We start from the raw sequence: 26,740 nt of genomic DNA, 5'->3' as shown, positions 1-26,740 counted from the left end.
ATTTTATATTAAATTTAAAACATCTAAAAATAATTTCCTATCATTAATGGATTTAATAAGATTAGAATTTCAATTTTCTTAAAACAAAAACAAATCTTATATTGGAGTTTGCTTCTCACTGAAGCTGAAAGTTCTATCTAGAAAACCAACATATCAATAACAAGATTTGGGGAAATTTCAATGTATAAAGTATCATAAATGTATTAGGAAAGCACACTATTAAAACATATTAATCCTTTTTTTTTGTTACTCCTCACCCAAGGATATTTTTTTCCATTGAGTCTTAGAGAGAGTGGAAGTGGGGTCGGGGGGAGAGAAAGATCAATGTGAGAGAGAGACACTCCCCGACAGGGGCTAAGGATAGAACCTACAGCTCAGGTAGGTACATGCCCTTCACTGGGAATCGAACCAGAGACCCTTTGGTGTGCGGGTCAACACTCTAACCACTGAGCACACCAACCAGGGCAGTAATACTTTTTAAAAAACAAAATACATCTAGAATACTGTTCCTGAAAAAAATTTATTTATATAAATCCATGTGTTTATTAATGTTGAATACCACAAGAGGTACCTAATACCATCTGTGAATGCTCCTCACTTATTTAGTAGCACCTACTACTGCACGTGAACAGGCTAATTTAATTTCTAGTTTCAATATTCTCCATATAACACTGGGAAGGGTAAGAAGTGTCCAAAGCACCTGGCCCATTTCAACATGGCCACCACTCTCATCACTATTCTTTAATCAGGGTCACTCACACAAAGCAATAAAGTTCACTTTCCAAAACCATAATTTTATGACCATTATATTCCATTTTCAAACAAAAAAATAACTTCTTCTTTAAATCTAAAATAGCTTTTAAATGCTTCTTAAGGGAAAAGAGAAGTCTTTGCACCGATTAATTGGCTGCTCTTAAATAACATTACAGCTCTGTTCACTGTTATCCTTTCTCCTCTTAAATAAAATTTAAAAAGCCAATTTATTTATGATATAGCTCGCTAAGCAAAATGTAAATCCTTCATATACCTTAAAGCTTCACGGGAACATGTTTTCATATTCTCTCCACTAAACCATGCTTCTTTCCTTCCTTAAGACATTGCTTAAGATTTTAGGGGAAAGGTGTAAGTAAGCCGGAAGGGTGCTTATTAGCATCGGCATGTAAGTAATTCGAGCCGGTATGTTAGGAACATGTTAGGCATCAGGAAGTTACAGGCATTCATTTCCACAAGACCTCTCTGGATCCAGTTCAACGTGGAGGCCTTTAAGAGTACTTACAACTCAAGTTAAAGCACAGACGAGTGGGCTAGAAACCAAGATTTTGGACTGATCCACGAGACTTTTGAAGCTACTTCTCTGGATTCACACTTATATCAAATCTGTCTACCCTGTCTGGAAAAGTAATGAAGAACAGGTGCATTTAAAAGGTAAATTATTTTCAATATTTCTAGTAGTTGCCATTATCCTCTTTTAAAACCTTTTCCTAGCAGATTTTGCCTGTGATTCACAGGTAAGGTCAATTAACACAAGCTACTTGGCATCTTAACAAACCAGTTAGGCAAACTTGCAGTCCCTTTAAATTAAAAAGGCCCCCTGTGAGACTGAGACGGCCCCTGGGAAGCTGAGAAAAATACCACATGAACTCACTCATTTATGGATAATAAGAAACATTATAGACTGATGAACAAAAATGGATACAGAGGCAGAGCAGCATTGAGCAGAATGTCAAACTACAGTGGGAACCCTGGGGAGGGTTGGGGGGAGTAGGAGATCAACCGAAAGACTTCTTTGCATGCATATGAGAATAACCAATGGACACAAGACACTGGAGGGTGGGGGAAGCCAAGGGAATGTCAAGGGGGAGAAAAAAGGAGACATGTGTAATACTCTTTGTAACACTTTAAGAGATAAAAATTAATTAATTAATTAATTAATTAATTAATTAAAAAGGAAATTTTTATTCAAACTTGTGAATTGATTCTCTAATCTCTATTTAATCTTCAGAAATTTTAGGAATAAACGATCATGCTCAGATTTCAGTAAACTTACAGAGTTAGGATTTGATGATTTACCTCAAAAGTAACAAATGGGCAGTCATATAAATATTCCCAAAAGTTATCTGTTAATGTAATGTGTTTTCTTACAGTAATATTCAAATTTCAAATATGCCTAATGCCCTGGGAATTCCTAATTTTAACCCAAATATTGTAACCATAGTTTGAGAACTAGATTTAGTATTTAGAAAACATTTCAACTTCTTCACTCACAGTATTACTCTTCAACTTTTCCCCTACAGACTGGGAGAAAAAAACGGATGTTGTAGTGCTGACCAAAGGGTACCTATGAATGACAAAACTGATTGCCTAGGAATAAGAGGGAAAGTGGTTAGCCACGGTACAAAATCAAAGGCAGTGGCCATAAGTATGTACAGTTTGTTACATGAGTCTATAGAAACCATAACAGATTTCTGATAAAAGAAATAACTTAGTGACTGAGCATTTTAAAAACATTTTAATACTTTCAAAGCAAGTTCACAAGTTATCATTCCTCCTATACTTCATGCTAGTCTCTTTTCGCTTGTTACACCACACGTACAATTAATCCAATATAAAAAGCTCTTAACTACAGATATGGGCATGATGTAATGATGTTATATAAATAATCATAATCTCTAATCTCAAAGTTGTTTTAAAGAACAAGAGGCTGAATAAACCCAGAAATAAAATACAGCTTTATAAAAGATATGAATGCTGTAACCCTATATAATAAAAGGTTAATATGCAAATTGACCCTAAGGGCGGGACAACCAGGAACAACCTATTGCTATGATGCGCATTGACCATCAAGGGACAGATGCTCAATGCAGGAGCTGCCCCCTGGTGGTCAGTGCGCTCCCACAGTGGGAGCTCCACTCAGCCACAAGCCGGGCTGACAGCTGTGAGGGCAGCGGCAGTAGCAGGAGCTTCTCCAGCCTTCTCGGCAGTGCTAAGGATGTCTGACTGTGGCTTAGACCTGCTCCTCATGGGACTAAACCGTCAGTTGGACATCCCCTGAAGGCTCTCAGGCTGCGAGAGGGATGTCTGACTGCCAGCTTAGGCCTGATCCCCTGGGAAGCAGGCCTAAACCGGCAGTCGGACATCCCTCTCACAATCCGGGACTGCTGGCTCCTAACCACTCACCTGCCTGCCTGCCTGATCACCCCCTAACCACTCCCCTGCTGGTCTGATTGACGCCTATCTGCTCCTCTGCTGGCCTGATCACTCCCAACTGCCCTCCCTCCCCTGCAGGCCCGGTCACCCCCAACTGCCCTCCCCTGCTGGCCTGGCCTCCCCCAACTGCCCTCCCCTGCAGGCCTGGTCACCCCCCCCAACTGCCCTCCCTCCTTTGCAGGCCTGGTCGCCCCCAACTGCCCTCCCCTGATGACCTGGTTGGGCCTAAACCGGCAGTCGGACATCCCCCGAGGGGTCCCAGACTGGAGAGGGTGCAGGCTGGGCTGAGGGACACCGTGCCCCCAGTGCACAATTTTGTGCACCGGGCCTCTAGTATAATAATAAATGCAAAAGGGCAGGGAAATCAAAGTACTGCAATTGTTTGTTTTACTCAGACCTTCATCAAAGGTTGCAATCCAGCTTTGGCAGCAGCACTTGAAATGAGAAAGAATTTTTAAAAAAACAACAGAAAAAGTAATTAAATAGAAAAAAACAAATCCCTCTGGGAAAGATTAACTTTCCCAGGGAAAAGACTCTCACTATAGGGCTATATTTTAGTTAAATAGTGCCAAAAACTGTGCTACCTGTGATGAGGGGCACAAAGGAAAAAAACACAACACAGACACCCTGCTTAGAAAGATTACAACATAGTTGAGGGATATTACTATTATTATCAATATTATTAATGAAATACTTATTGGCAATCACTGACATTTTAAAATCACTGATTATGATCCAAATTTCATTAATTTCATCCTGTTTTCTTCATCATGTTTAATTAGTGACAGTAGTAATACCATACACTAGTTTAGTTCTTTATGATTTTAAAGATACTTTAATTGTAAGTGACCCTCACAACAACAGGGTAGAAATTATGTCCCCATCAAGAACTACTTGGAGATAAGTTCCCTTTCCTGAGCTCATCGTCTTTAATAAAGTAGTCCTTCAACTCTGCTTGACCATTAGAATCAACTGCAGAGGCTCACTCCCAGAGATTATTCTCTAACTGCATTGTGAGGGCAAGAGGGAGTGTATTTTTGTAACCTCCCTAGATAATTTAATATGCAGCAGCTAGGGCTGCGAACTGCTGCCTTAATATCTCTCTCTCCTACCCCCACTCCTTCTCACTTTTCCCCTGCCTATATCTCTGTTAGTTTTATTTTCTGGAGTAATAACTCATAGTGCTGCTCAAATATTTCATCAAATCCAAGATACCATCAATTGTAATATTCACCATTTTTATGTGTCACTAAAGAAAGACAAAATACTGCCATGAAACTTTTATAAGCCAGTAATTTTAACATACACCCTGAAATGCTTAATGTTTCAGAAATGTTATATGTCAAAATGTGCAATATAATAAAGTTCTCCATTCCTAATTCCCAATCACTCTACTCTCTATGAATAAGAAACTGCATTTGCTCCTATGAACTATCATATCTTGTTCTGCTATTCAAGCCCCCTTCTCTCTCCTCCACACCATCTCACTTCTAAAGACACAAGAGGATCTAAAGATAAGAGGACAATAGAAGGAACATGGTAGAGGACAGCATTTGGGAGAAGAGACCCGTTTGGCCACTGATTTCAAAGTAATATGACTTTCGTAAGTTTAAGTCATGTACCTCAATTTGAGAATGTAGATAATAGTTATCAATTTATAACATCTTTTTAAAGAGAATGCCAAGTAGTAATATATAAATGAGTTCAATACAATTTCAAAGTTCACTTGATGGTTAATAGGAGTGCTTTGCTCATCTGGTTACAATAAAATTTTCTAGTGAATAATAACTCATAGGCTACACTTCAAAAAAGAGAAAACTCATTTAAAAAAAACCTGAATGACTCCTGCTTACAGAATTATAAAACAGGTTTCCCTGAAATACTCATCTCCCAAAGTACATTTAAAACATTAGTTAATATGATTTGTAAATTGTTTTCAAGATTACCTCTGTAATGCTACGCAAAGAAATATGGATAGAATTTTGCCTGAATTTCTCATTTAGTCTGTCATTTTTATTTGTGCTCCTTCTGATACATAGTGCTTTATTCTTCTCTAACTCCTCAAGTGAGGCTAAAAATTTGCTGGTGTAGCAAAGTTTCCTGGGCTTCTTTGAAGACCCAGTTTAATACTGTAAAACATCTATAAGTGTATTCATCTGACTGGAATCACCCATCCACATCACTTTTTAGCCAAAGGTTATATCTAGTGAGTCCCAGGAGGATACGAGTTATCTGCAGAGTTACTTAGACACTGCAATTAATCAGCAATATAAGGTAGGTGAGGTAGTATGCACTTGTATTAGTACAATCCCAGTACCAGACAACATCTAATGTAGATGAATTTATATTTCAAAATAAAACAAAAGTTTGGACACTTAAATAGTTTTTGATTAAATGAATTACATTCTTGATTCTTTAAAAATGTTAATACATTATACTGTGCAATTTATTTTTATTAATGTTTTTATTGATTTCAGAGAGAGGAAGGGAGAGGGAGAGATAGAAACATCAATGATGAGAGCGAATCACTGATCAGCTACCTCCTGCAAGCCCCCGACTGGGGATCAGGCCCGCAACCCAGGTATGGAATCAAACCCTCATCACCTGGTTCATGGGTTGACGCTCACCCACTGAGCCACACTAGCTAGGCTATTTTTTTTTTTTTTTAACAGAAGATGCTAAAGTAAAATAGTCATAGCTGAGTATCAAAATGAATGTTTCTCATATTGAATTATGGTGATGACAATGACATCATTTCCTGTCAGGAATTGGTAGATAAGATGGGAATGACTCCAACTGGCCTAGAATAAGTTTTGCCTAATGCAGAGAGTGAACAATTAGCATCACTATATACTGAAAGGTTTAGCTAGAATTTGGGTAGGAAATGGGCCTAACCAATGGATATACTCATATCAAGAACCTGACAATGGCATTGTTTAAATCCTCAAAGTTGGCTAAAGAGTCCTGTATATGTGTGATTTACAGATGTCTAAGATAGAGGTAATCTAACTCCAATAAAACTTTGTCTGCAAAGCAGATGAAACTCTCAAGTCTAGTGGAACTAAGTGAGCTAGCTAATCATTGATGTGTGGGTTAAGCTCTTCTGTTTAATCTACTGAACTGCTTAATTCCAGTTTGTATCTGCAGTAAGGCGGAGAAATGTGGTCACACAAACCATGGATATTTCCATTAGCTTTGGTCCTGAAACACCATTTTCATAGTTATAAGGTAGGTGAGGTAGTATGCACTTGTATTAGTACAATCCCAGTACCAGACAACATCTAATATAGATGAATTTATATTTCAAAACAAAACAAAAGTTTGGACACTGAAATAGATTTTGATTAAAATGAATTAAATTCTTGATAAAATGAATTAAATGATTGACATTACCTAGGATAAGCTTACCCTACCCCACACACCTCAAGCAGGTAAACGTAAGTTTAGAATAGACTGAAAAAAACAAAACCAAACAAAAAACAACCAAGGTGCTTTCTCCTAAGAGGCATGTGGACCACAATAAGCAGCAATAATGAACAACTCCCTTCAAGTTCTGTAAACTCAATCATCTTGTTTTAATGGAATAACATGGAGTGATGAGGGTAAGGTGGGGCCTACTGTGTGCCATTTTGCAATCCTATCTAATAAAGATGAAATATGCAAATTTACCATCACTTTGCGACAAAGATGACGGCACCCACAGCCAATAAGGAGGGAATATGCAAATTGACGTGACAAAGATGGCAGCAGCCGGGCTGGGATGCAGGTGTTCTGCCCCACCCTGGCCACTCCAGGCCTCTGGGCAGCACGCAAAGGCAGAAGGTGGCTCCGGGCCGGAGCGAAGGTGGTGCTGACAGCCAGGGGAAGGAAGGCCTATTCTTGCCTGAATCTTCGTGCATCGGGCCTCTAGTTAAGTTACATGCAAAAGGCCTACTGTGTGCCATTTTCATTTTTAAGACTGCAAGTGGGGCCGAAACCGGCTTGGCTCAGTGGATAGAGCGTCGGCCTGCGGACTGAAAGGTCCCAGGTTCGATTCCGGTCAAGGGCATGTACCTGGGTTGCGGGCATATCCCCAGTAGGAGATGTGCAGGAGGCAGCTGATCGATGTTTCTCTCTCATCGATGTTTCTAACTCTCTATCTCTCTCCCTTCCTCTCTGTAAAAAAAAAATCAATAAAATATAAAAAAGACTGCAAGTGGGGACAAAGGACACAGAATAAGAGTTCTACGGTTTCATATCAGATTCTAGTCAGGCATTTAGACAAGGTTTCCGTTAAACTATTGTTGCCAAGCCACAGGTGGCAAACAAATCATACATGTCAAGTTTGTGGAAGCCAAGAACACTAGAGTGAGAAAAAGTGACCACAGGATAGAGGCACATGATGGGGTAGTTCAGCCTGTCAAAACAAGCAACAGAAACAAAGAGCAAGCATCAGTAGTTTTAAAAAACAGGCATCCAAAACCAGAAGTGAGCAAGTTAGCAAATGTAAGGTGCCCTGGAGTGAGGGCTGAAGAGGTCAAAAGTTCAACTTCTGCTGCCTCACCTTCCCACCCCATGGAAGCCCATCCTCTAGCAGCACTAGCTTCACTGCCAGTGACAGGATGTAAGGAGGCAGACCCAGCATCACACAGTATTAGACTACATCAGTTTAAACATACAAAGAAAATACCAGCACAGTCTCTGTCACTATACTACAGTTATGTTCTATTGATTCTGATGTCCCATAACATTCATGAAAAGAACTTTGGTTGATTCTGCCATTATATGGTGCTACTCATGTGCAGTGATGATGAACATAAGAATTCCATGAATATATTTCCAAAGTTGTACCAAAACTTCCAATCTATTCACTATGTCTTAAAAAGTCATATCAATGGAAGACTTGATTCCAAAAAGTCAACACACACGTGAAATTGTCAGAATATAACAGCAAACTCTTCTTAAATGAGGCAGGACTGAGAGGAAGCATTAGTCCTTAGTGTTGGCCATTAACAAGCTATAAAGTTCTAGATAAAAAACTAAAAACTCTCTGGAACGCAATTGTGTCTTTGGTAAAACGAAGAGGTTACATCTCATGGTCTCTAAGCAATAACCAGCCCTAAAAAATGTTATGATTTAAATTTCTAGTTTGATTTCAATGTACTTTTGATCATCTCAATGACATATAAATGTTAAATTCAAAATCTTTATAATGACCCCAGCAAATGTTGCTCAATGGTTAGAGTGCCAGCCCACACACAGAAGGGTCGTTGGTTCGATTCCCAGCCCTGGTTGGGGCTTGTGTGGGAGGCGGTCTCTCCCACCCCCTCTCCTCCCTCTCCCATTCTCTCTCTCTTCTCTAATCAACAGCCATACTGGCCAGGGCTAATATAATTTTTTTATGACTGAGAAATCTAACATTGTTTAGAGAACACATGAGGTAAGCATGTTTAGAAGAATCTGCTCCTATATTTCTATCAACATACTGTTGACGAATTTAAAAACGCTTATTTTAATGTAAAATAAATATAAATCAATGTAATATAAAATCTAGTCCTATGATTCTGAAAACAATGTAGTTCCCCAGAATAATTTAGCAGTCAGACTAGTCAAATAATAGTGTACTGGGGACAATGTTCATACTTCTTATCATGGGTCTTTAAATTCTAGAATTGAAAGCTCAGATCACTAAAATGCTTTGGAAGGCAAGTTATAGGGGAAGAAGGAACACTCACATGTCATTCCAGTTCCCAATTTAAAAAACAAAACAACAAAAAAGCCTAGGTTATAGTCCTTCTCTCCATCTTTTGTGAACACTGAAAACAACAACAAAAATCAACTTTCCCATGTCACTATAGTACGTATTTTGAATTTGTCTTTTATCATCACAAGCACAAGTACGTACGTACACACACACACACACACACACAGAGTTATATTTTCTACGTCAGTACAAGTCTTTTGTTCAGCACTGAAGCAGGTTTAGGGTGAAACAAGCTTATATATATTCTATAGGAAATCTTAACAAAAAACAACAACATGTAAATGATTACTGCAAAGGCTATATATTTAATTTTTTACTTTTACGGTAAAAAAAAAACCCAGATATTAAAAAACTTCTTCTCACTTGCTAAAGACCCCAAAACCAGAATCACATACAAATATAATTAAATTCAAGTGCCATATCACAAATAACAGGTTTAAATGTTCCCATTTGGGTTTCTAAAATGACTACACCACTGTGAAATGTGTAGCTTTTTATATAAGAGAAAATCATATATACCTAGTTCCTTTCTCTTTAGGTTTTCTCTTTATAATTTACTTTTAAAAAATGAGACTAATTCAATATACTGTATACTCCAAAAGACAATATTATTCAATATGAAGAGCCTGCCTTATTAAGTAATATCTTAGTAGACATTTAAAAATGGATAAAAACTCACACTTAGCTGGAGAATTAAACAATTATAATTGCTTAACTGTCAAAAGGAAATTTAATTTATCCTGAGTAACTTTTATTACTTCAAAGAATATACATGAAAGTCTTTTCACAACAAATTCCTTCCCTGATACAGTTAAATGCAAATTATCTTTTTTTTCCCTCGTCTTACTCCAGAGAGCTCCTGCATACATAGCTGATACGCCACCTACTGCAAAACCGAGCTGACAGAGCGAGCGACGCTGCCAGCACTTCCATTCCATCACCAGGCTGCAGCTGAATAAAGGCGTGTTTGTGAGGCAGTTTTTGTAAAAATTTCAAATCCAAGAAGAACAAGCTGAAATAGCATTTTCCAAAATGGAGTGTAAAGTAAACAGAAGAGATAAAGATAAGGAATATGAAGGGAAACACAACAGCCTGGAAGATGCTGACCAAGGAAAGAACTGCAAATCTTCACTGATGACCCTCAACGTTGGTGGATATTTATACATTACTCAAAAGCAAACACTGACCAAGTACCCCGACACTTTCCTTGAAGGTATAGTAAATGGAAAAATCCTCTGCCCGTTTGATGCTGATGGCCATTATTTCATAGACAGGGATGGGCTCCTCTTCAGGCACGTCCTAAACTTCCTACGAAATGGAGAACTTCTACTGCCTGAAGGGTTTCGAGAAAATCAACTTCTCGCACAAGAAGCAGAATTCTTTCAGCTCAAGGGACTGGCAGAGGAAGTGAAATCCAGGTGGGAGAAAGAACAGCTAACATCCAGAGAGACTACTTTCTTGGAAATAACAGATAACCACGATCGCTCACAAGGACTCAGAATCTTCTGTAATGCTCCTGATTTCATATCAAAAATCAAATCTCGCATTGTTCTGGTGTCCAAAAGCAGGCTGGATGGTTTTCCAGAGGAGTTTTCAATATCGTCAAATATCATTCAATTTAAATACTTCATAAAGTCTGAAAATGGCACTCGACTTGTACTAAAGGAAGACAACACCTTTGTCTGTACCTTGGAAACTCTTAAGTTTGAGGCTATAATGATGGCTTTAAAGTGTGGTTTCAGACTGCTGACCAGCCTGGACTGTTCCAAAGGGTCAATTGTTCACAGCGATGCACTTCATTTTATCAAGTAATTACCTGTGTCATGAACAAAGGCAACAAGCATGCAGCCAGCAAGCTTCGGAAAACCACAGCATCAAAGGCATCCCAAATAATGTGCCCAGCTAGCTCTGTACTGAGAGCCCTGCTGCTAATCAAATACTGTGCGCTAACGGTATGTAAATTCTATTGCTAAAAATGTCCTTCTCTAGGGTTTCCTGCTGATCAGACTCTTACACTTAAAATGAAAACAGTGATCTCCTATATATTGTAAATAAAGACTGAATGCCTGTATTTGTTTATTTTTCCTTAAGCTGTCTTTTAATCAAAATGTCTTGGGTGCTTCTACAATAAACAAGCATGTACATCATCATTCATTTAAGTAAATGGTAATAAAATATTTGAAGGGGCTACAAGATTTAAAATCCTTTTTACTTATGGCAAAAATCTACAAAGAAACGGAACTGGTAAAATTAACCATTGCAAGAAAAACAGATATGCAGATTTACTAAAACAGAGCATAGTGAAACCAAAAAGAGTGTAAGAAGGCATTAATTTTGATTTAATTTCTATTGGTAGGCGCCAAAAGCTTATTTATAGTTTCTGTATTAAATACTTGAATTATAGCTGAATTGATATATTGCTGAAAATTCCTAGAAAACTGCTTGCTGAAAATAAAAAATATAAGCACTACTAGCTTCTTTGGTTGCATTAATCATTATAATAAAAAGTTATATGTGTCACTTTAAAACAAATAGTACCACTTGATGATTTCAAACAATATTATGCACAGGTATAATGAACTGGCAGGCTAATAACTGGATGGTCTTGCAAGTGACAAAAATCAGCAAATTTACTTCTTTGCAGGCTGAGCTCCAACACAGCATGAATAACTTCATTTCAACAGAGTATGGTATTAGAATAATACAGGCAGGAATTCATTTTCAGAATCACCCTATCTATTCATTTTTCAAGCTCAACAATATTAAATGAACATCACTACACATTTTTCTTATTCACTGAGTTGTGTTTAATTTTTTTACTTCATGCTAACTAAAAAGGTGTTTTTTAAATTAAGTTTTATATACAGCTACCTCAATGAAATAATGTAGAAACTCACTTTTAAATGTGAGTGCATTTTTTCCCTCCCAAATAACAGCTATTCATTTCTATACCACTTATTTACTTTGTATTCTAAGAAAAAATTACATCTTAAATTTGCACCTTTCAAATTTAACCACTAAAACTTTCAACTAAATCTTAATTTTTAATTTTAACAAGATATTTCTGAAAATCTTTACTGAGATTACATAAATTAGCATATGTGCCAAAAGTTGGCTTACACATATAAATTAGAATTAGCAATAAAGCTAATATGACTTCCAGTTACAACATCTAAGATAACACAAAAGGTGGTTGTACATACTAGGAGAAATCTTTTAAAATCTATTATACAAAGAAGTCCTTTAAAAAAATGTACATTAAAAAAAACCACAACACACTTCACATCAACCATACAATCTTCTTTTATGTATAACAAGAAAGAAAATGCTTCAATGAAAACATCAACTTTTCTCTTGTGTACTTGAAAATTTAATGTACTTTTAAATGAGAATTTAAAGGAACTATGAAAATAGGAAAAATAGTGAAATCTACTTTAGCAGTTTAGAAATTGAATTGTTTATATACCTACTCAGCTTATGAGTTGACTTTTCCTTGGCATTTGAACTTTGGTAATAAAAAAACATTGTAGTGATTTAATGTCAAAGCAAGATTTTCTCTAACAGAATTTCATTACTGATAATAAAAATAGCCCTGACATATCTTTTTACAGGAGATAACTGAACAAATCTCCTTTGAAGTATTATAAGTAAGGTTTTGCATCAATTCACAAAAGAGAATTTAACTGTTATAACAAATTATTATTGATGGAAACCACTACTTAAAGAAATTTTCATTCATTTTTATGTCTGTCTCTAAAAAAATTATATCTGATACACTTAAAAAATTTTTTAATCCTCACCCAAGGATATGTGTTTGTTGACTGTTAGAGAGATAGGAAGGGAGAGAGAGAAACATCGATTGGTTGCCTCTTGTACGCTCCCCGACTGTGGATCGAACCCACAACCTTTTGGTGTAAAGGATGATGATGCTCTAGCCAATGGAACCACCCAGCCAGGACTATATTTGGATGTATTTAATTCCTCCTCGAGCTTTTAATAAATCATGATTTCCTAAAGCAATGTGATAATCTTAAATTTGACTAGATTGATCACTTTTGTATAACTTTCCATAAATGTATCTTTTAAAATTCAAAATTACTTGCAGTTGGACTTACATAATCATATTGTGCTGTAAGTGTATAGAAAATATCTACTTTTAAGTTTTACTGTTTTCTAAGAATATCTGGAAATACTTTCCATTTAAAAAACTCAAGAGCCCTAGCTGGTATGGCTCAGTGGACAGAGTATTGGCCTGCCGACCAAAAGGTCCCGGGTTTGATTCCGGTCAAGGGCGCGTGTAGGAGGCAACCAATTGATGTGTTTCTCTCTGTCTTTCCCTCCCTCTTCCACTCTATCTAAAATCAATGAAAAAATATCCTCAGTGAGGATTAAACACACACACACACACACACACACACACACACACAAAACCCTCAAGAAATCATACAAAATGCCAATTGCAAGTCAGAGTGAAGCTGTCATAATATTTTTGTTTGCAGTCACTGAAGAATTTCTTCCTCAAAAATCTTTTCTCCAAAAAATAAATCACAATGTGACTTTTAATCTTTTTTCAGAAAACAGTTAATAAAAAGTAGGTTACTTTACCTGCCATGAGCCAATCATATATACTCTTGCATTTGGAATTGTCTCACAGTGTTATAGCACTGTCCTTAAAATATGAAAAATAAAACATGGCTATGATGTACTATATTTCTAAAATGTATATGGAAGCATGTAGAACAAATGAAACACTTATGAGACTTTTCAAATAATTCAAGAAAGATGACTACTATCCCAGATTGAAGATGATACTAATTAAGCTGGTTCAGTTACTTCTTTAAAAGAAAATTACTTATATTTCAAATGCTATATTTAAGATGACAATAAAAGTTAACACTGTTTTATCACATGCCAGATCAGATACCAGGCTATGAACATACATTATCTCAATTAATCCTCAATTGACCCTAAGAAAGGTACTATTACTCTTTCCTTCTTACAGATGAAACAGAGGCTTAGAAGGCTAAGAACCTGCTGAGATCCTACAGTTATCAGGAGGTCAAGGTGGAATCAAGACTTGAAACTCACATACATTAGTTCCAGAGTCAGCAGGAATCATGTCTGCTTTTGTAGGCCACTTATATCTCAAACACCTACAAACTGGCATAAAATAGGCATTCATGAAGTATGCGTGCTGAATACAGAACAATAAAATACAGGTTTGCCTCACTTCATAAAATCACCTCACAATGCAGATATTCTTTTTATTGCTAATCCTCACAGGAGGACATTTTTTTCCACTGATTTTTCAGAGAGAGTGGATGGGAGTGAGTTAGGGGGATAGAAAAGGGGGAAGAGGTGAGGGAGGGAGGGAGGGAGGGAGAGAGGGAGAGAAAAAGAGAGAGAGAGAGAGAGAGAGAGAGAAACATTGATGCGAGAGAAGACACAACAACTGGTTGCCTCCCACACTTGCCCGGGCCAAGGCCAGGGATCAACCTGCAATCCAGGTAGGCACCCTGGACTTTGAATAGAACCTGAGACCCTTCAGTGCAAGGGCCAATGCTCTAATCATTGAGCCAGCAGCCAGGGCACAATGCAGTACTCTTAAAATTTGAGTGAAAAGTTGAATTTTAGGAAAGCAAATAATATTTTTAATGTCGTGTTATTTAAAGAACATGACGTGAATCATTTCCCAAGAGCAAAGAATATCCCAAATCTGTCTATTGGTTAATCTAGATTTTCACATATCACGTTAAGTGAAAATGAAGTCAACTTTTTATAACTTATATAGTCAACAGAACTGATACATTATGAAGAAAAACATACATCACAGTGAAACACATATGGGTTCTGGAGTCAGGGTTTAAATACAAGTAACTTCTACTAACTTGCTTACAGGACTGTAATGAAGATTTAAAATTTTTTTAAATATATATATATATATATATATTTTTTTTTTTTCCTTATTGCTTACAGAGAGTAATGGAGAGAGAGAGATAGAAATATCAATGATGAGAGAGAATCATTGATCAGCTGCCTACTGCATGCTCCACACTGGGGATCAAGCCCACAATTGGACGGGGAATCAAACCCTGAACTCCTGGTTCATAGGTCAACGCCCACCACTGACCCACGATTTTAACATCCTCATAGTGAAATGGAGATAATAATGATTACTTCATAGAGTTTTTATAAGACTTAACCTGTGTAAAGGTATCTTCATAAAATAACCATGAGTAATAGGCACAAAAATACACATTCACATTAATTAGACTTTCAACTTAGACATAAACAGAATGGATAACTTTTAACAAATACAGGCTCAATACTGTGATGAATACTATAAGATCTAGAATATACTTTAAATTGCTACAGGCAAATACAGTTTTCATTTGTATTAGTTTAAAATTACATATGAAGTTTCTTGGGACTTCATCTTCTCTAGCTTCATGTACAAAAACCATAAGAACAAAATTATCATTGCAGCTGCTTCATCAGCAATTTAAAATCAGTAAGCAGTAATATATGTGATAACACAACCTTAAAGATACCCCTAGCTACTAAATTGTGATTAAGTGTCTTAAATTGCAACGATGTCAGTCAAGGTTAAAATTAGAGTATCTGAACAACATAAACTGATGAACTAAAATAGATCCAGAGACATAGAAGCAAATCATCCAATCTCAGGGGTAAAGCAGGGAGGGGGGTGTGAGAGATCAACCAAAGGACTTGCATGCATGCATATAAGCATAACCCATGGACACAGTCAGTAAGGGGGTGAGGGCATGTGCTAGGGGTGAGGTGGGGGGTGGGCAGGGAAGCGGGAAGAGGTCAATGGGGGGAAAAGGATTCATATGTAATACTTTAAACAATAAAGAATTTTAAAAAATTAAGAGTATCTGAATCATAATTATCCTTGATAAGCAGAAATGTAACAAGGATTACCCGAAACAGAATACAACTTAGAAATTACTTGTATTTAACTTTGAAATATATAATAGCTACTTCTGTAGTCAACTTCCTAATCATATTTTGCATAAACTAATATTAAAATTAATTTGTTTCTGTGAACAAACACCCAGGGAGTAGTGATAAAGAAAGGTATACTGGTCCTAGCCAGTTTGGCTCAGTGATAAAGCATCAGTCAGCAGACTGAAGAGTCCTGGGTTCAATTTTGGTCAAGGACACTTGCCTGGGTTGTGGGCTTGATCTCCAGTAGGGGGTGTGCAGGAGGCAGCTGATCAATGATTTTCTCTCATCATTGATGTTTCTATCTCTCTCCCTCTCCCTTCCTCTCTGCAATCAATAAAAATATATGAAAAAAAAGAAAAGAAAAAGTATACCAAGTAGAGAGAAATATCTAAGATAAAATTTTAAATTTGCTTAAAATAATTTATAAAGGTGACCCTATTCCTAATTCTCTTGATAAAAATACACAATAGTCCAAGAATTTCTATCAAGTGATAGAAATCACTGATATGAATATTACAAACTATTGTAAGTTACCTACATTTACTTAAATTTCCCAACAATGCAAAAATGTACATTAAGCCTTTTATAAATAAAACTAGAGGCCCAGTGAACAAAAATTTGTGCACTAGGGGGGGAAGGGAGGTCCCTAGGCCCGGCCTGTGCCCTCTCGCAGTCTGGGACCCCTCGGAAGATAACGACCTGCTGGCTTAGGCCTGCTCCTGGCTGGCAGAGGGCAGGCCCAATCCCTAGGTGCAGCCCCTGGTCGGGCTCAGAGCAGGGCCGATTGGGGAGTTGGGGCGCAGACCCCTGTCATGCACAGAGCAGGGCGGATCAGGAGGTTGCAATGCCACCCTCAGTCACGCTCAGGGTAGGGCCGATTGGGGGGTTGGGGCACCGCCCCCTGTCACACTCAAGGCAGGGTCGATGGGGAGGTTGCAGTGCCACCCCCCTGTCACGCACAGAGCAGGGCCAATAAGGGGGTTGGGGTGCTGCCCCCTGTCACGCGCAGAGCAGGGCCCATCAAGGGGGTTGGGGCCGTACCATGTCACGCGCAGAGCAGGGCCCATCAAGGGGGTTGGGGATCCGTACCCTGTCACACACAGATCAGGGCCCATCAGGGGGTTGGGGAGCTCCCCGCTGTCATGCACAGAGCAGGGCCCATCAGGGGGTTGAGGAGCTCCCCCCGTCACTCACAGAGTAGGGCCGATCAGGGGGTTGGGGCACCGCCCTGTCACACTCAGGGCAGGGACGATGGGGAGGTTATGGCTCTACCCCGTCACACACAGAGCTGGGCCGATCAGGGAGTTGGGGCGCTGCCCCCTGTCACACACAGAGCAGGGCCGATCAGGTGGTTGGGGCGCCATACCCTGTCACACACAGAGCCGCAGGGCGATCATGGGGTTGGGGAGCTCCCCCTATCAGGCACAGAGCAAGGCCGATCAGGGGGTTGGGGCGCCTTCCCCTGTCAGGAACAGAGCAGGGTGGATAGGGAGGTTGTGGCCCCGCCCCCTGTCACACATAGAGCCGCAGGGCGATCAGGGGCTTTGGGCGCTGCCCCCTGTCACACTGATCCCGGTGCCAGGAGGCCTCTCGGCTCCGCTGATCCCGGTGCTGGGAGGCATATTACCCTTTTACTATATAGAGGCCTGGTGCATGGGTGGGGCTGGCTGGTTTGCCCTGAAGGGTGTCCCGGATCAGGGTGGGGGTCCCCACTGGGGTGCCTGGCCAGCCTGGGTGAGGGGATGATGGCTGTTTGCAGCTGGTCACACACCCTTCAGGGTGGGGGTCCCCACTGGGGTGCCTAGACAGTCTGGATGAGGGGCTGAGGGCCATTTTCAGGCTGGCGAGTGACTGAAGCTCCCAACCGCTCCTTTTCTTTTTTTTTTTTTATTCTGGGCCAGCTTTAGCTTTGAGGCTTGGCTCCAGCTCTTAGGCCTCCGCTGCTGAAAGCAGGTTTCTGGCCTTTGTTTACCTTCTGTATTTGAAACAATGTTTCGATCCTGCTGGCTGAAGCCCTACAGACTAAAGCAGGTTTCTGGGGTTTTGTTTAGCTTCTATATTTGTTACATAGTTGCTTAGAGTTGCAGCTCAGAGGCCTGCAGCGGCAGGCGGGAATGTTGGAGTCCTCCGTCACTGAAGCAAGCAAGCCTCATGTTCACTTTTAAGCTGCCTGGCTGCCGGCTGCCATCTTGGCTGGCAGTTAATTTGCATATCACCCTGATTAGCCAATGGGAGGGTTAGCGGTCGTACGCTAATTACCAGGTTTCTCTTTTATTAGATAGGATAAGGTTAGCTGTACTTAAGAGGCAAGATACGGGTATCTCTTGCTAATAAAAGAACAAAATTATATATTGTAAAATTTACTAAACGATGGGTATATAGAAAAATAACAAAGCTAGATATAAAAATTTAACAGTTAACACTGAGGTATTTGGTGAAGCCAACACTATGCATTAAGTAAAAGTATTCCCAGTCTTCATTCAGTATCACACTAAGACTAAATATAACTAAAGGATGTAATAAAATATTTTAAGTAGAATTACTTTTAAGTTTCTTTATCTTAATATGTACCAAAACAATGGTCTTTTTGGTTTAAGACAATGGAAAAGAAAAGTAGTTTAGAATTTAAAAATCAAAGAGACATATCAACTCCACCAATGTTAAGAATTGCTAAATAAGTAAAAAAACTGAAACCTCTTCTACAGAAATGAGTGGTTTTCCAACAAGGGAACAACTACTATTTGTGTACCTTTTCCCTTCAAAGAAATCATCTATGGTTGTTTTTGTAAGTTTCAGGAATTATAAAAGTCACTTCCTTGGTAAAGAATATGAATGAGTGGAAAGTAATAAGAAAAAGTGGGATGTGCTGATAATCTGACCTTTTAGCAGAGATTATAAAAATGCCTGGCATTCGCCGAGGTGTTACTAGGTATCAGGCACAGTACTCAGTACTTTGCATGCATTATCTCCTTTAAAGTGAGATGCAGAGACTGCTAATTAATCCAATACCCATTCTTCTCTTCTTTGTTAGTAACTGAATCCTGATTTAGTTTGGCAATTGTATACAGATAAAAGCCTGTATTTCCCAGTGTTCTGTGGCTGCTAGGTGCAGCCAAGTTATCAAGTTCTGACCACGGGAATATATGCAAAAACTCATAGGGTGTGACTTTTGGATATGGTCCTTAATGGGTTACAAAGCCGGCGAACCTTTTGCTTTGTCCTATTGCTTCCATTTCGCTGCCCGGGATGTGGATGGGATGGCTATAATTACAGAAGTCATTCTGCATCACTTTCAGGATGGAAGCCTCAAACTAATGACAGCAGACAGTGCTGATAAACATGGAATCACCATCCCAGAGCTGGATTTCTAATATCGGAATTTCCTTTACAAAGAAAAATATGTTTAATCACTGCTGTTTTGGGATGTCTGTTAATCCTAAGAGACAGAGCTGGGAAGAATCCCTGTTTTACAGATGAGTGAGCAGATCCATAGAGTTAAGCAACTTGCCACAGTCATACAGCTAGTAAGCAACCTCCAAAGTGCCAAGCTTTTGACCACTGTGTGATACCTCCTTCAGACTAGAAACCGGCAACTCAGTGAGAGACTCGCAGAGAACATGAGCCTTGACAAAGGTAAGACAAAGTTAAAGAAGGATTGGCAGTTCCACTCATTAGACTAGGTCAAGACTTGGCTTAAAATACTGGAATACACCAAAGGGATTCCAGTCAGTCTAGTGAGTTTGAAAGAAGAAAAAACTAGGAAAATCCATTTCTGTAACATGTGGGGGCTATGACCACAGAAAGAAAAAGCAGGTGACTCGTAGGTCAGGGAATAAATCTAACCAAGAAAGAAACCTGTGTGAGCTATGCAAATTTTCCTCATTCAGATACAGATTCACTACTGGATTAAATCCAAATAGCTACCTGAGAATTACCACCAAACTAATTTTTAGAAATGAACTAAAAATTCTCATGGGAACAACTAAGGAAAATAATATATTTAAGCAAATGTGGAATTGGGAGGGTATTTATATACTAATTAAGCAAAGGAACAACTTTACAGAGTTCTGAGATACAATCAACCTTTGTACCATATTCCCCTCCCTCGCTTTGGGGATGGAGGAGGAGTGTGAAGGTGGATGGAGAAGGGCACAGTCCTCCTCTGTTTCCTTGTAGCTTTGAGCAATTAAAAACTGCTTAGGATCTAAAGCATCTGGTATGCTGTTTTGAGTTCTCTTGGAGGGAGTGAAGTAAACTAGGAAAGATAAATGTAGTCTGAAAAATTGAACTGATGGAAGACAGACATGGTCAATTTTTAAGAAACAGTAAGGGATGAATGAAGAGTTACATAAAATGGTACCTGCAGACAGAGAGAAAGAAGAGTCTGAGGCTTTAACCAGCAGGGCAGCTATTGTTCCCTAACTGGCTAATATTATCATCAAGTTTCTGAATTAATAACTGTGGTAAACTACTCAAATAATTAGTTACCCGCCCCCCCCCCCCAATATGTCAACCAACAGAAGGACTAAGAAAAGCCACTGCTTGCATTTTTACACTAATGCTAAAGCTAACATACTTAAAAAAAAATTCATGTACTACTTTCCAATAATGCATAAACTATGGGATAGACATAATCTTGTACTGCAGATTTCATTCTTAGGTTCCCAATCAAATGTCATATCATAACCCACAGAGTCAGCTTCAGGAGAAACCCTAATGCAGAAATAGTAAACTGTAACTCTACAGTTAGGGAGGCCCTCATCCAATGTGCCTGGTGTCCTTATAAGAAGAAACTTGGTCAACCAGAGACACACCAGGTGTACATGTGCACAGAGGAACAATCATGTAAAGAGCCATCGGCATGCCCAGGAGACAGGCCGCAGAAGAAAGTAAACCTGACAGCACCTTAATATTGGACTTATGGTTTCCAGAACTGCGAGAAAATATATTTGTTGTTTTTTAAGCCACTCAGTCTGTGGTATTTTGTTATGGCAGCCCTAGCAAACTAACACAATATGACTTAATACCTGTGATCTAATTTTTTGAATCAGCTAAGTGATCTGGTTGATGGATTTTTAATAAAATGTGTGCTCCTCTTGTGCTTTGCTTTCTTTGTTAATATTTTTATTGAAATATAATCTACATTGAAGAAAAATACACAAATTATAAATTTATAGCTTTGATGAATTTTCATAAAGTGAACATATCCATGTAACCACTACTCCAATCAAAATATAGAGCTGCACTATCAACAATAAAAAACAAACAAAATATAGAACATTGGTAGCTGTGCTTTGATTTTTAATTCATGGATTCATTATTAAATTTTCTGTACTAATCTCTTACATATCCTGAGTAATTTTGGTTCCTTCCTAATAATTATTTTCTTAACTTTCAAGCAAAAGTGTTACAATGGACACAACCAGTATTGTTTAGAAATGCTGCAATATTAGATACATTAAACTTCTTAAAGACTAACATGTTAAAAATAAACTAACGAGTCATGGTTCCAGTTTAAAACATTTATTTTTCTTCTTTTTTAACATGAAGAGACTATGGTCATCTTTGTGAGACACACAGTCAGATAAAATTATTACATAGGATCAAATTAATTTTTCTTTCTCTCACTTAATGCCTTTTAATATTTTTTTCTGACAAGAGTTAGAAGCAAGTAATGGCTTTTGTGGAAAGTGAATGTCAGTTGAATCAGTGATGCAGTTAATTTATTTGAATTATTTTTCATGAATTTTATAGTCTTAAAATTAAACTAATAAAAAACCGAGTTAATGCAGTATATTTTTCCCTTGTAAGTGTCTTCCTCAGTAAATTATATTCTAATGGCTTTTCAGTATTTCAAAAAGGCTGGAGAATATAGAGAACCTGCATATATAAAAGACTAGTGGTTATAAGTCAGAAATAGGGACGAGAGGTAATATCTGAGAAAACCTTCTTGAGACTGCAACAACTATTCATGGCAGAATTAAAGAAGTCCAAATGAAGAGAAGGGTAGGGATGTTTACCCAGTGGGACTGAGGGAGGCTGTAATGAAGCCCAGAGAAAGCATTAGCAGTGTGCTCAGTCATATAGGGTGGGAGGAGAGATAGCTGAGGAAGATGATAGTGCTCAGTTAGAATGGTAAAAGGAGCTGACTGGGAAGCAGCAGAAACAGGCAGCAATTAGAGGAGAGAAAGCAATGTTTGCAGTGACACAGCCACAAAAAAAATGGTATGCTCCAAAGCTACATGTTAGCTTCCTATTTAAAATCTAGCTGAACCTCAGTCTTAGGGTATTTGGGTCTATTAAAGTATACTGTACCTTCAGTATCCCTAGGTATTACATTAGGGTTTTAAATCATTTGGATGCACAGACATTCAGAGAGAAGGCTGAGGATCAAAGAACATATCAGGTCTCTCAAGGAAAAAAAAAAAGACAGAAGCTGACTCCGAGACAAGGTTTGAAAGTTCAGGTAGTTTATTTGCAAAGTGGCCCCAGAAGACTGAAAGAGAATTGGGGGAGAGACACGAAGAGGAAAGAAGTCAATAAAGAGATGAGTTTAGAACACTGGTTCCAGCTGTGTACCACTGTGGAAAACTGTTGCTTAACCCTGCTGCTGAACTTGGGAAGATAGGTTAAGACGTGTGCCTGGAGTTATCTATCCCACATGAGGTTAAGAGAGCTGGGTATTTATACACAGATCAACTCCTGTCAGATACTGGTTGAGGGCTGCTCCCAGAGGGTGTGCTAATATCCTGGCAGTTCTGACCTGCCCTCCAGATGGGCAGAAGAGCTGCCAGCAGAGAAAGCTCCCAGGCTGAGACACAGATGCTAAGATTTAGAAGCTGGTCAGTGTGCACAGAAACGAAAGGGGCTGAAGGACTATGGGTGGGCACTGAGAGCATCTAAGGCATCTATATCACAGTCCCTAATCCATGGGAGTCTGTCCCTAATTTGGGAATGAAAGAAACATCGCTCTTTACCTAGGGGTTGTGAAAAAAAGGGATTGAGAACTGCTCTAAGTCCTCAGACATTTTCCATTGCTAACCAGTATAGGTGTTTCTCTCAAGAAACTGCTTGGCGATGACACATAAGTTACAAAGAGAGAAAAAAGTCCTGCATAATAAAAGAAACCGATGCAGTCAACAGTCCTGTGTGGTTTGCTTTTATTCTTCCGAGCAGAGAAGGTTAGAAGAGAAGGCTACAACTTCCAACCATAAAATATATTTTCAAGAAAGGCTCTTTTAGAGGGAACCAAAAATATCCTATCTAATAAAAGAGAAACATGGTAATTAGCGTATGACCGCTACCCTTCCCATTGGCTAATCAGGGCAATATGCAAATTAACTGCCAGCCAAGATAGCGGCTGGCAGCTAGAAACTAACATGAGGCTTGCTTGCTTCAGTGACGGAGGACTCCAAAGTTCCCCGCCTGCCGCTGCAGGCCTCTGAGCTGCAACTCTAAGCAACTATGTAACAAATATAGGAGCTAAACAAAACCCCAGAAACCTGCTTTAGTCCACCGGGCTTCAGCCAGCAGGATCGCAACATTGTAAACAAAGGCCAGAAACCTGCTTTTAGCAGCGGAGGCCTAAGAGCTGGAGCCAAGCCTCAAAGCTAAAGCTGGCCCAGAATAAAAAAAGAAAAAAAGGAGCGGTTGGGAGCTTCAGTCACCAGCCAGCCTGAAAACAGCCCTCAGCCCCTCACCCAGACTGGCCAGGCACCCCAGTGGGGACCCCCTCCCTGAAGGGTGTGTGACCAGCTGCAAACAGCCATCATCCCCTCACCCAGGCTGGCCAGGCACCCCAGTGGGGACCCCCACACTGATCCAGGACACCCTTTAGGGCAAACCAGCTGGCACCCACCCATGCACCAGGCCTCTATCCTATATAGTAAAAGGCTAATATGCCTCCCAGCACTGGGATCAGCGGAGCCGCAAGGCCTCCTGGCACCGGGATCAGTGTGACAGGGGGCAGTGCCCAAACCCCCTGATCGCCCTGCCACTCTGTGTGTGACAGGGGGCAGGGCCACAACCTCCCTATCCACCCTGCTCTGTTCCTGACAGGGGAAGGCGCCCCACCCCCTGATCAGCGCTGCTCTGTGCCTGATAGGGGGAGCTCCCCAACCCCATGATCGCCCTGCGGCTCTGTGTGTGACAGGGTATGGCGCCCCAACCCCCTGATCGGCCCTGCTCTGTGTGTGACAGGGGGCAGCGCCCCAACCCCCTGATCGGCCCTGCTCTCTGTGTGACGGGGTAGAGCCATAACCTCCTCATCGGCCCTGCCCTGAGTGTGAGAGTGGCGGCGCCCCAACCCCCTGATCGGCCATGCTCTGTGGGTGATAGAGGGCTGCGCCCCAACCCCCTGATCCACCCTGCTCTGTGTGTGACAGGGGGCGGTGCCCCACTCCCCTATCGGCCCTACTCTGTGAGTGACGGGGGGAGCTCCTCAAGCCCCTGATCGGCCCTGCTCTGTGCGTGACAGGGTACAGAGCCCCAACCCCCCTGATGGGCCCTGCTCTGTGCGTGACAGGGGGTGGCACCGCAACCTCCCCATTGACCCTGCCTTGAGTGTGACAGGGGGCGGTGCCCCAACCCCCCAATCGGCCCTACCCTGAGCGTGACTGAGGGTGGCATCACAACCTCCCGTTCTGCCCTGCTCTGTGCATGACAGAGGGCGGTGCTCCAACTCCCCAATCAGCCCTGCTCTGAGCCCGACCAGGGGCTTCACCTAGGGATTGGGCCTGTCCTCTGCCACCTGGGAGCAGGCCTAAGCCAGCAGGTCGTTATCTCCCGAGGGGTCCCAGACTGCGAGAGGGCACAGGCCGGGCCTAGGGACCCCCCTTCCCCCCCGAGTGCACAAACTTTTTTGTGCACCGGGCCTCTAGTATTTATATAAAAACAGTATGTGTCTGTAGAGTTTTCCCCCTTCTTCTTTTGGAATCGCTAACGATACCATATAAGCAAGAAACTAGACTGATGCATATACAGGCCTCAAAAAAGAAAAAAGAAAAAAAAGGCATCAGCTGCATTTCTTTTCACACACAGCAGCCTTTCAGAGCTGCTGGCAGGCTCTGTCAGTGCTTTGCCTCTGGCCAGGCCACAGCTGCCTATTTCTAACAGTTGGTAAGGTCATGGAAGAATGAGGTTTTTATTTCAGAACTTAAAAAAATGTTTGCTATGTCATTTTGCATTGAGCCACACAGGCTAGGCGGTTATGTATTTTTTATAAAAGAATCCTGATGGAGACATGTACTGAAGAATTTAAGGATGGAATGATGTGAATTATTTTCTTTAAGATAATCCAGTGAGGTACAAAAGGACAGTGCCTGGGGCATAGCTGAAACAGTAATGACCATATTGACCACATGTTGATAACCTGAAGTTGGATGACTGGTACATGAAAGTTCACTATACTATTTCTCTACTTTTATATATGCTTTAAAATTTTCCACAATGAAAGTTAAAAAGAAAGGTGGGGGTGGGGGGAGCATGGGATGGGAAAGGAAATAGTTTATTTTTTTGGTAAACTTATTTTTTTCATGAAAAGCTCTATTAAAAAATTCTTCTCTACTAATATATATGTGAGAAATCAGGCACAGTTCAATTATTTTTACATTGATTTTTAGAGAGAGAGAGGAAGGGAGAGAAACATCAATGTAAGAGCAAGTCTTTGGTCGGCTGCCTCTTGCACACCTGCTATCAGGGATCGAGCCCAAAACCCAGGCATGAGCCCTGACCAGGAATCAAACTGGCAGCCTTTCAGTGCATGGGACAATGCCCAACCAAACAAGCCACAATGGCTAGGGCAGCCACAGTTCGGTTTTTACACTGCCATTTTCCTTTACTATATATTAATCTTTAAGCTTAAAATTAAAGAATTAAATCAAGCTTGAATTAAAGGGGTGAGAAAGAAACAGAGAAGGCATATCTTTCTAAATGTAAAAAAATTTTCAAAAGTAGTGAAATGTTTAGAACACCATATTTATTGCTCCATAAATTTTCTTCAGTCAGGACTTGTACAGAATAAGAAAACTGTGCTTTTATGAGGCGCTGAGCTTATAGGATTCAGCTCTGGGGAAGGAAGGCAGATCAGGTGTGCAGGGGACCCAGTGGGCTCAGCACCCAGGCCCAGGAGGGGCGGGGGGAGGGGGGGCGCGGGATGGAGGAAAGCGGGGGAGCCAATCTTGTTTTAAAGGAGCAATCTGACAAATAATGGCTAGTGAAAAAATAGGGTACTTAAGAGGAGATACTTTTAAAAAACAGAAGATGAGACCTCAAGAACAGTCTCCTATAAGTACATAGATTTCTTCTGATATAACAAAAGAGAAGTAAAAAGACAGGAGGAGGGACAAGATAAAAGAATAGGAGGAAAACAACAAAAATGACCACTGGGGAGGTGAACAAGTTCTGGTCACTCTTGATGGCCCCTTCATATTCATTTTTGCTTTCTGTGATTTCAGTCATGTGCAGTCAACTGCTATCCAGAAATATTAAATTAAAAACTCCAGAAATGCACAACTCATAACTTTTATATCACATGTTCGGAATAGCATGATGAATCTCAAGCCATCCCTCTGTCCAATGCATCCACACTGTATACACTCCCTGCCCACTAGTTACTTAGTAGCTGTCTAGGTTATCAGATCAACTGTCTCCCTATCACAGTGCTTGTGTGCACATAACTCTTATTTTACCTAATAATGTTCCCAGCCCTAGCCAGTTTGGCTCAGTGGATACAGCATCAGCCTGCAAACTGAAGGGTCCCAGGTTCAATTCCAGTCAAGGGCACATGCCCAGGTTGCGGGCTTGGTCCCCAGGAGGGGG

The 26,740-nt window shown here is 40.2% G+C and overlaps 2 protein-coding genes across 3 annotated transcripts in view; one reads left to right on the top strand and one right to left on the bottom strand.

The window, feature by feature from the left end:
• The window catches only part of GTF2F2 (general transcription factor IIF subunit 2), a 157,461-nt gene that overhangs the window by 87,199 nt on the left and 43,522 nt on the right, over positions 1 to 26,740 (bottom strand). The window lies entirely within an intron of this gene.
• KCTD4 (potassium channel tetramerization domain containing 4) lies at positions 1,238 to 11,348 on the top strand. The gene is made up of 2 exons (XM_036296840.1): positions 1,238 to 1,425; positions 9,803 to 11,348. Exon 2 carries the CDS (start codon positions 9,983 to 9,985, stop codon positions 10,760 to 10,762), a length of 780 nt encoding a protein of 259 aa, XP_036152733.1. The 5' UTR covers positions 1,238 to 1,425; positions 9,803 to 9,982; the 3' UTR covers positions 10,763 to 11,348.

The sequence above is a fragment of the Myotis myotis genome, unplaced genomic scaffold, assembly GCF_014108235.1.
Source record: "Myotis myotis isolate mMyoMyo1 unplaced genomic scaffold, mMyoMyo1.p scaffold_m19_p_3, whole genome shotgun sequence".
NCBI lineage: Eukaryota > Metazoa > Chordata > Mammalia > Chiroptera > Vespertilionidae > Myotis > Myotis myotis.
The sequence above is the reverse complement of the archived record's forward strand: the minus strand, read 5'-3'. Positions and strand labels throughout refer to the sequence as shown.